We start from the raw sequence: 10075 nt of genomic DNA on the forward strand, positions 1-10075 counted from the left end.
ACACATACACAGACACACACACATTGTTTGCTCTGGCAGAGTAATCCCAAACACTGGGATCTCCTGATACAATGGCTTCATTAAGGGGGACAATGGCATTGTATCAGCTAATGACAGGGCTCCTCCCTGCCTTCTGTCTGCTCTGAGATTACCTGAAACACACACACACACACACAGCAACACACGACACACACACACACACACAGACAAGTCATTATGAAAATTTAGAGGGGGAAAAGGTTAAATCTGTGGCTGCGGGAGGAAGAAAACCTGTTGATGTGGGAGGCCAACTATGAAGCTGTGCAGCCATGCATCAAGTCCCATCATCCCACCAACTTTTACCCCCCACAGATTTTTATAAATGTCATATTTTCCATAATCTAAAGGCAGACGTAAAACCCTCACAACCGCCTGTGTCCCTGTGTCATCATGGTGCCTTCAACGCCGTCTTTTTTGTTCGCTTGCAGGTGAGGTGGGCCTCTACCTGCCTCTCAGTCCCACCAGCCAATCAGAGGCCAGCTCCGCTCTGCAGCAGCCAATCAGCGGCAGACTCGCCCTCAACCTCAATTCTTTTCTGTTTTTTTTTTTTGTTTTTTTTTACAGTGAAAGAATTTCAGCCAAAGTTGACCCGCTTGTCATTCAAGCAAGCCAAGGCAAGTATTATAATGCATGGCAGCAGGATATGCTGATGTGTGTCACAATCTGCTGTGCATATTGAACACACAAGACCCGCAGAGCGATAATTGGCTGCTGGGGGACAAAAGCGGTTTCACCTGCCAGGTAGAGGAGAGGCAGTCAGAGAGAGAGAGAGAGGGGCAGGGAGAAAAGAAGCGGGGCGAGAAAAGTCGACTTACCTGTAGCCCAACTTCTGGCAGCTCACTCACTCTATTACCTGCTCCGACTTGAAAGTCCAGTTTCACAAGGAAGAATCGTAGAGGAAGCAAAATATGTCACAGGAGACAGACAAGTAAGTGATCGAGCCGGCGGAGAGGATCTTTGATGGTTTCAACTTGAAGGGAAAACACTTTTTTGTTTGTGTTTTCTTTTTACTTACTAATTTGAAGAAAGAAAAAAAAAAACATTTGATTTAAATACGAAATTAGGCTGTATCAGAGGATAATGTCTCTTTCTGTTTTATTTCACTTTTGGGAAATTTATGATTAATATTGAACTTGTTTTCCTGGAGGAAAAGTTGTAAACTTGGCGCCGTGGATTTCGTTAGAGCCGAATTCGCCATTTTTGACTGATGGAAAAGCCTTCAAAGCGCAAGGACTGGGATTTTTCTAAACACTTTAATATGTTTGAATGAAAATGAGAGTTTGAGCTCTTTTAGCATTGCATTACATTTTTCCCTGTTTGAGGCCTGCAGTGCGCTGATGGTCCTGCTTGTGAATGGGGACAGTTTGCGTTGCCTGCTGGCCTCCTGTGTTGTTTTGTAACACCAGAAACTCTTTTATTTGCATTTAATAAATACATTATAACCTTTGTGCTACAGTCAAAGCTACTTCTACAACAATCAGTATTTAAATAACTTTTTAGAAAGGAATTGTAAATGTTTTTACTCTGCTTAATTTTTAATAGGCTATATAATATAAATTCCAAAATATTTTAATTTGACCAGAAAACACCAATAATTTAATAATTTAAACATGTTTTTTTTGATTGATTTAATACAGTTATAAATGTGAATACCTGTTTTAATAATAATCTAAATAACTGACCTGGATTGTTATTGAAATAAGGCAGTGGTTCACTCACCCACTTATTTTCATTACTACTATTCCTGTTATTGTTGCTATTAGTTGTAGTTGCAGTAGTATTTGTGGCATCAATACAGTTATTTGTATTTGAATATGAAACAGTCTCTAAATGTGGTTGCTTGATGACTTCCTGCCACTGTTATGGACACAATGATAATATTTAGTCAAATCCATCAGAGTAGAGTTGTTCAAATCATAAACATCACCTACTGTAGATACCTTTTCCACCCGCATGTCAGCTCTGTACCTGCAGGCGTGGTTGCCATGGAGAGGCTGACCAGAATGTGTAATAAATGGAGGATCAATGATAGAAAAACTGATTGATTTCCACCTGTAGTGACTGCAGCTTATCAATTGACATGAACAAGATTCTGTCAACGGTAGAAAAAGCGTGCACAACATTGTATGACGTAATAAACACTGTGATGGTAAACCAGCTTAATCTTTTATGCCTCTTTTCTACCGTTGCTTCTTTTTCTATAAAGATTTGCGTCAGTATGACATCACAGATGAGAGGCAGGACAAATGGGTGTGTTTCATTTGGCAGGTAGATCTGACTGACAGGAGTTAATGCCAATTTGAGAAACCACCTTAGTATTACAAATGAGTTATTTGATGCTGTCAATCTGCTATTCAAGCTTCCAAAGCATGCAGTAGATTTCCTTGATTTAAATTCTTAAGTAATAATTCTTGTTTACATCAATTAAACAACGTCCTGCACTTTGTTGTGACCATACATACGAGGCTACAACATTATAAATTACGATTTCCAAGACTTTTTCGGGAAGGTGGGGCATTACGCTGATACCATTCATTGTACATGTGCCAGTTGACACATCCAGAGCCTCGCTCTTATGATTGGCTGAGTTCAAAGAGATGTTGTGACAACACAGTGTGTTTAACGGGTCTGTGATCTTGACTTAAGTGAGCCTAAAGAGTAGAGAGACAAACCCATGTACACACATGCACGAAAAGGGCTATTGTGTTTTTTTATCAGTTTATCTAAAATGTCTTCTATTAGAAAATGTTCAAATTAATGACAAATGAGCACATCTCAAAGTTTTGACTTGACGTGTTACTTTTTAAATCAGAAACCACAAAAACATCATTTTAAAAAGAATAAAGCAGAATAAAACAAGCACATTTTAGCACTTTTGAAGCTAAAACCAGCAGATTAACTCATCTAATCTTCTGGATTCAAATGTTGTATGTGTGTCAGTAAGCGTCTGGTGGTGGTGGTCCCCAACGAGAGCTCATTCCCTGCAGTGCGGCGCGCCTACACCAGCGAGGACGAGGCATGGAGATCGTACCTGGAGAACCCGCTGACAGCCGCCACCAAGGCCATGATGAGCATCAACGGGGACGAGGACAGCGCCAACGCCCTGGGCCTGCTCTACGACTACTACAAGGTCTGGAAATATAGTCGAATTTTAACCAGACATCCAAAACATTTGCTGGTTCCCGCTTTTCAAATGTGAGGATTTGATGCTTTTCTTTGTTGTATATGATAATAAACTGGTGGTCAGACAAAACAAGACATATGAAGATGTCACCTTGGGCTATGAGAAACTATAACATAATTCTTTATTGTACTATTTTCTGACAGCATCATTATAAAATTTAAACTGTTTTAGAACCAGTTTAAAACTCCTTGTAGTAGGTTTAAAGAAGATGAACTAATGTTGATCTTAAATAAAATGTTAAAAATATTTGGATGTTGATGCACAGGGCCTTTCTCAGCTGAGACCCCTAAATTAAAAAGTACAAAGAGCACAGAAAAATAATTGAATGTCACATTAATTCGTCATATAATAGCATATTAATTTAATCTTCTATAGATTCCTCAATAAAGACAACTGTGTAAAAGTCTAAATTCATAAGCTCAATGCATTGTATCAGTCAGTATAAGTCCAGCAAAGGAATTCACATCACACTGAATGTTATTTCTAACTACAACAATGCAAAAAATACATTGTGCAGAGACCAGAGGCTATTATCTACTGAATTGTGGAGACACAAGTCACTCATCCAACACATTCTGACTTTCTATGTCGTGTTCAGGAATAGAAAAAACAAAGGTCAAGTAAAGATTGGAAGCCATAACTCCCCTGTTAGCTCTGAATGATGTCGGCCAACGTAAAACGTCCTTCTTTTCTTCTTCCAGGTGCCCAAAGAAAAGAGGCTTCTGCCAGTTCCCAAAGTCGCTGAAATGATAGAGGAGCAGGAGAAGAGGTCAGTGAATGTGGGTCTCTCAGTGTGTCGCTCAGGGTTGCACATGTACAGACAGAAAGACGTAGAAAAAATGCTAAACATGTAGTTGCTAGCAGACCGTTCCCAGCAATGTGTGGAATTAAATACCCGGAGTTCAGTAACTGTAGTATTTAACACCTCTGGTTAATATGACTACATATAAAACAGTTTAATATGAAAAGCTTTCAGTCTAAGAACTAAAACACAATCCTCCGTAACATTACAAAGATGTGTAGTGAAGATAATAGTGACATGAAACAGGTACTTCAAGTGTGCATGTGTGCAAATATCACGGACAAGTGAGTCCTGTTTCACCTGAAGCACCAATACTGAATGAAACAAACACAGGCTCGAGCGGGGCAAACTAAAACCTGCTGATCCCTGCAGAAAAAACGAGAAAATACAAAAGATTTCATTTTATAATGTGCCTCTACTTTTGGAACAAAAACCTTTAATCTACAGAAAAAAGGTAACTTATTTTTATTTAAGTAAACATCCCCAATTTTCCTTTTGAAATAGGAGAACTCCTGCTCTCTCTGTTGTTTCTGGATAGAAGAGTAATCATTACATTTCTTTTGCCTGTTGCCAATATTTTCTCGCCTGTATGATCCGGCACCAACACTGATATGAATCTCAAAATAAAAGCAGGTGTAAAAACAAGATTTTCATACATGTAAATCTTAAAATAATTACAGGCACCCAGGAGTTCCATTGTAACTAAACAGAAGTTATATTTACCTTGAGGTCTAATAAACATGTTGAATGCATTTCCATCCTCATTAAATATTTGCAAAGACGTTTTTTTTTTTTTTTAAATTTACATCTATGTTTTCTAGTTTCTTCTTTCCTGTCCTTGCTGAAACAAGCAAAACAGGGAGCGACTCATAAAAAAGCTGCTCTATAGCACTATTAGTGGTCAAAAACTCCACAGGGTGGCTTTAAGTTTTCTAAACGGTTGTTTGCTTAACAGTTGTATTAAGCTTCAGTAATGTTTTTTACGCCCTTCATGCCTCTGTTTCCTATTATTATTATTATAAAGTGAAATCAAAGCCAAATGTGTGAGGTCTGAAAAAGAATCAGTCAACAACATCATAAAAGAATCATGTTTTTGTTTATTTAATTAGTTTAAGATCTGCATGTCCAAAAAAGCTTAACCTGTTTTATACCTGCTTTTTTTATATATAGATGTCAGCTTTTGGCCTTAAGGAGCGTTTATTTACATCCAGAGGTAGTAGCACAGTAAGTAGCACAAAACTAGTAGTTCACATTGCTGGGTGGTTTTTGCAGCCTACAGAAGCATGCAATTAATTTAGAATGCTAAATACAGTTACATTGGAAAGTAATTAAAAAACAAAGAGCAGAAATACATCCCAACTATTATTTCATCCATATGTTTGTTCAGGTCTACGTTGCCGAGCAACCCCAGCAACCAAAGCGAGGTGGAGACAGTGGACAACCGTGTTCAGGTCCTTAAATCTGTTCCCGTCAACCTGTCACTAAACACGGAGCACCAGGAGAACAAACGGGAGCAGTTTAGCAGCTCGACTGGGGCGGCGTCAGGGGATGGAGGCTCGCCAGCTGTCGCTGTGGTGAAGGCCGAGATGTACGCACCCGTCTTCATGACGGGAGCAGGGCTTCACTACAGGGTGGAAGGAGAAGAGTCAGGGAGGGTGATCTACGAACAGAATCAATATGAGGTGACCACCGTTAGTCACAGCTCATATGTGAAAGAAGATCAACAGAGTCCGCCTGACAGCCCGTATGAAGAGGCGAGAGATGGGGTGAGAAAAGACGCCAGGGAGTGAATAGATACTGTGTTATTAAAGGAAAAACACACCTTAAAACAGCAGTTACCAAAGATGAATGTGGAAAAAGATATGTTTATTTTTCTTTGTGATTCAGATTAAGAACTTCAGGAGGGGAAATAACTTAGCACAGATGTATTAAACTTGTGTCAAGGGATTGCATGTTTTTCCAGGGGTCTTGCCACTAAAAGGGTTGGGTACCACTGTCTTACAACTCACTACTACTGTTGAAAATGTCCATTCCTACATTTCTGGCCCTAGTTCGTTGATGCCATATTTTCTTTCAGTCCTGCAGATGAAAACCTAGTAGATATACATATCACAATTAGATATTCTTTCAATTTTGGTGTCACAGCAGTCACAAGATATATTTTTAGAAAGAGGCTCAGCTGACGCTCTTTTTCTATTATTGTTCTTTTGCATCTTCATCAGCTTCCCAATCTACATGTACAAACTGCAGCTGAACGAATGATCGGACAAATAAAAGGGAAATTGCAGCACTAGAATACAGAGTGTCGCATGCTTGTGATCTTTAACAGTACATGCAAGGGTGGAGTTGTTGTGCAATGGTACGTGAAGACAGATAGTCCAAAGGTTCATTACCTGAACAGGAATCTACAAGTAGTTAATGAATTTGTTCCTTGTTTGTTTGAGATCTCCATTTTGTCCCTCTGATCTTTATTAATGACAATACTGTTGCTGAACTGTTGGTGTGTTTTTACTGTAATTTACAGTATTGTTTAACCAGTTCCTCTCATGCTAAATTAACTTGTCATTGTGCCCAAATAATTTCCTCTTTCTATGTGTTTTTTTTGTGTTCTCAACAGAAATACCACACACCTTCCTCTCTGGCTACAGATGACTTCTTATTTCACCAAGAGGGAGTGTAAGTCACTCAGAATATGATCACTTAGTCTACTTGCTATTGCAGCACAATTATTTGTATATGTTACAGTGTGAATATTAAGATATGTGCCATTTTGAAATCAAAACACTTGAAGTAATCCAGAAAGGAATGCAAAAGTGTGAGTTGTACCCCCATCCCTCCTTGTTATGTCCAATCACACATCATTCTCTATGTGTGTGTTTGTGTGTACAGTGACAGCTTCCAGTACACGCTGGACGCCACTCGCTCACTGCGTCAGAAACAGGGTGAAGGACCAATGACCTACCTGAACAAAGGCCAGTTCTATGCTGTGACGCTCAACGAGCTCAGTGCCAACAAACGCCTCCGTCACCCCATCAGCAAAGTCCGGGTGAGGGGGATTTTTTTCCTGCTACTTAATGTCCCACCTTATTTTAATATAGCTGTAGTTTATACACAGTATTACCCACTCTTAAGTCTACCTATGACCAAACCTTAAGACTGCATGTTTTTCAAAGCTGCTCTAATCAATAACAATGTATTTATGTGTAACATGAAAAGGGTCGCTCATAGTGGCAAATTATCAGTCGACTCTGCAGTTCATCTCAGTTCTACAGAGCATTTCAGTGTCTTTCAGCTCGTTTTTTTGATATTAGGGCCCACTAGCGCTGGTTCAGTTAAATCCTCTTGATCTAAAATCTGACCATCATTCTCCTTCTCAGAGTGTGATCATGGTCGTGTTCAGTGAAGACAAGAACCGGGACGAGCAGCTTAAATACTGGAAGTACTGGCACTCTCGGCAGCACACAGCCAAGCAGAGAGTCTTAGACATCGGTAAGACTTACCACTTACTCCATATTCATTTGTGAACAACAGCAATTCTTCAATGGCAAAATGACTGAATCAGAACACATGAACCAAAAGACAATGACAGATTTATGTTATTGCTGGAATGCTCTCAGCTAATAAACAAGGCATGACCAAACTGAGAGCAAACAAGCCCCCACCCAACTTTCTGCCTGAGGCGGTTCAGCTGCCCACCATCACACACACACACACACACACACCTGAATCTCTTAATGTCTAGGTGTTGCTGGGATACACAACATAAATCCCATAATCTCCTCGACATTGCACGTGAGATTGAGCAAAACACTGATGTGAGAAAAAACTTGATAATCCAAAACACTGTGACGAACTTTCTCTTTCTGGCAGCGTTTCCCACGGACGATCTGAAGTCTCATATTTGTATCTTAAGACTTTTGACCTTTTGTCTGTCATTTGTTTTCGGTTGATGGATTTGAATTTGAACCAAGCTTTTCTACGCCTTATTGAATGAGTGTGTGTGAGAAGCTTGTAGGCGGTTTGTGTTTGACAAGCTTGGGCCTGCTAACCAGGCAGAGATTCAGAGGTATGTGGGAGACTTGGAGTAGATGGGAGACACACACACACACACACACACACACACACACACACACACCTATACACTTGCTTGTTGGGACAGGGAGAGGAATGCTAGCCACACTATTACCTTGGCTGGTTTTGGTCTGTTGAAAGTAATTCTTGCCCAATTTAGATCTTCATCTTAATTCCTATATTTACATGAACCAAGACAAAACAGCCTACAATTCTCACACATCTTTACAGTCGTAAACCTGGGCTTCAGGAAATACATTTGCGCTGTCATGGGATGGTTACTGTGGTAGGAAATAAGAAAAATACAAATTTCAGCTGCACAAAATGAAGTTTAGTTTTGGTGAAATTTTTCTTTTTTGGAATACCGGTAAAATATGGATGCATATATAGTGCATAGACATGCACCCTTTGACATTGGTTGCAAATAGACACTGCTTTGTAGTAAAATAATAATTTGAAATGCACCTATTTGCTTTCTTGCTGAGAGTTAGATGAAAAGATGGATACCACTCTCAAATCCCTCTGTTAAATACAAAGCTCCAGCAGGGAGACGGTCAGCTTAGTTTAGCATAATGACTGGAAACAGGACAACTTGCCCGGCCTAACACCTAAGAAATAGTCTGGCGCATTATCCCTCATATAACCAATAAGTTAGCTTTAGAGTTCCTGGTAGGCAGATTTTGTTACTGGTGTGCTGCTGTGGTCAGGCTTGCCACTCTTTACACTACGTAAAGCTTACTGGAGCTGCAGCTTCATTTTTCTGTACAGGTATAAGAGTGATAAGCATATTTTCCCAAATGTCACAAGCAAAAGAAATTGGGAACAGCTAAAAAAAAGGATTTCTTATTTGTTTTGCTGCTAAATAGCATCTCAGTACTGACATGATGTGAAGATGAAAAAAGTATTTTTTAACCTGCCAGTAGATCCTGTTAAGAGGAAGTATGTTATCTTTTTCAGCATTATTCCATTTGCTATCCTATGTGGAATTTGCCAGTGTAATGAGTGTGTTTGTTTGCGGGTATGAGCTGTAGATAGATAGATAGTGTGCATCTATAGCTCGACACACAGGACACACAAGTATTTTTACATCACAGTGACACATGCAGGTGTACACACAGATAGATATGTACACCCAGTTTCAGCAACACAGTTCCTGATTATGGATTGCAAACGAGGATGCTGAGAAACCTCTTAATGCGCAACTGGGGATGGAAAAGTCACTTATTCCATTCTGGTCATTTTCTACCTGTTCATGTAATCATCATTTATATCACGGCTGCAACTTGTGCTTACTTTCATTAATGATTAATCTGTGAATTATTTTCTCAGTTCATCAGAATCCCAAAAAGCCCCAAAAAAGCCCAAGTTGACATTCAAATAGTTGGTTTCGTCCGACCAACAGTCCAAAACTCAAAAGTATTGAGTTTAATATTATAAAACCTGCAAATATTAATGTTTGAGAAGCTGGAATCTGTGTGTGAGTCCAAGAGTTGCATTAAGGTGGAAGGAATCTCCACTCAAACAGCTCTGTAGGTCAAATGACAGACCCCTCCACCCTCAGAGCCATGTCGGCCTGTAGCTGGATGCAGCCTGTAACCTGAAGCTGTCCAGAGAACTGATTTGAATAGCGGCGGAGGGTTTGTCGGGGTTGGGGGATAGGGGGGTGTTCATCATGCCCCTGGGCCGTGTCACAGAATGGATCATTTGAATGGGGATATTTAACAGGGGACGCAGATAAGCATGTTGCTGCTTGCCCTGCTGCTTTGTGCACCTGCTAACAAACCAGGAAGCGTTGCTGTCGTAATGTGCCTCCTCTATCATGGTGGGATGATGGAGCAGGTCAGAGGTCACTGAAGGAGAGGGAGGGGTGGGATGCTCTGAGATTTGTCCAGCAGAATTGTTGTGGGATGAGCTCTGAAAATATGAGCCATTATCCCCGAATTTAAACAATATTGCCCCTCTGCCTCTCTCTCTCTCTC

The 10075-nt window shown here is 40.1% G+C and overlaps 1 protein-coding gene across 1 annotated transcript in view; it reads left to right on the plus strand.

The window, feature by feature from the left end:
• The first annotated feature begins 660 nt into the window (after positions 1 to 660).
• The window catches only part of grhl2b (grainyhead-like transcription factor 2b), a 17750-nt gene continuing 8335 nt past the window's right edge, over positions 661 to 10075 (plus strand). The window contains exons 1-7 of the mRNA XM_035680841.1: positions 661 to 967; positions 2980 to 3169; positions 3925 to 3992; positions 5413 to 5791; positions 6643 to 6701; positions 6915 to 7071; positions 7403 to 7514. Of these exons, the coding sequence (XP_035536734.1) occupies positions 948 to 967; positions 2980 to 3169; positions 3925 to 3992; positions 5413 to 5791; positions 6643 to 6701; positions 6915 to 7071; positions 7403 to 7514 (985 nt within the window). The 5' untranslated portion in view covers positions 661 to 947. The remainder of the gene's footprint in view (positions 968 to 2979; positions 3170 to 3924; positions 3993 to 5412; positions 5792 to 6642; positions 6702 to 6914; positions 7072 to 7402; positions 7515 to 10075) is intronic.

The sequence above is a fragment of the Morone saxatilis genome, unplaced genomic scaffold (genome assembly GCF_004916995.1).
Source record: "Morone saxatilis isolate NCDOM2014 unplaced genomic scaffold, NCSU_SB_2.0 Contig9, whole genome shotgun sequence".
Taxonomy (NCBI): domain Eukaryota; kingdom Metazoa; phylum Chordata; class Actinopteri; family Moronidae; genus Morone; species Morone saxatilis.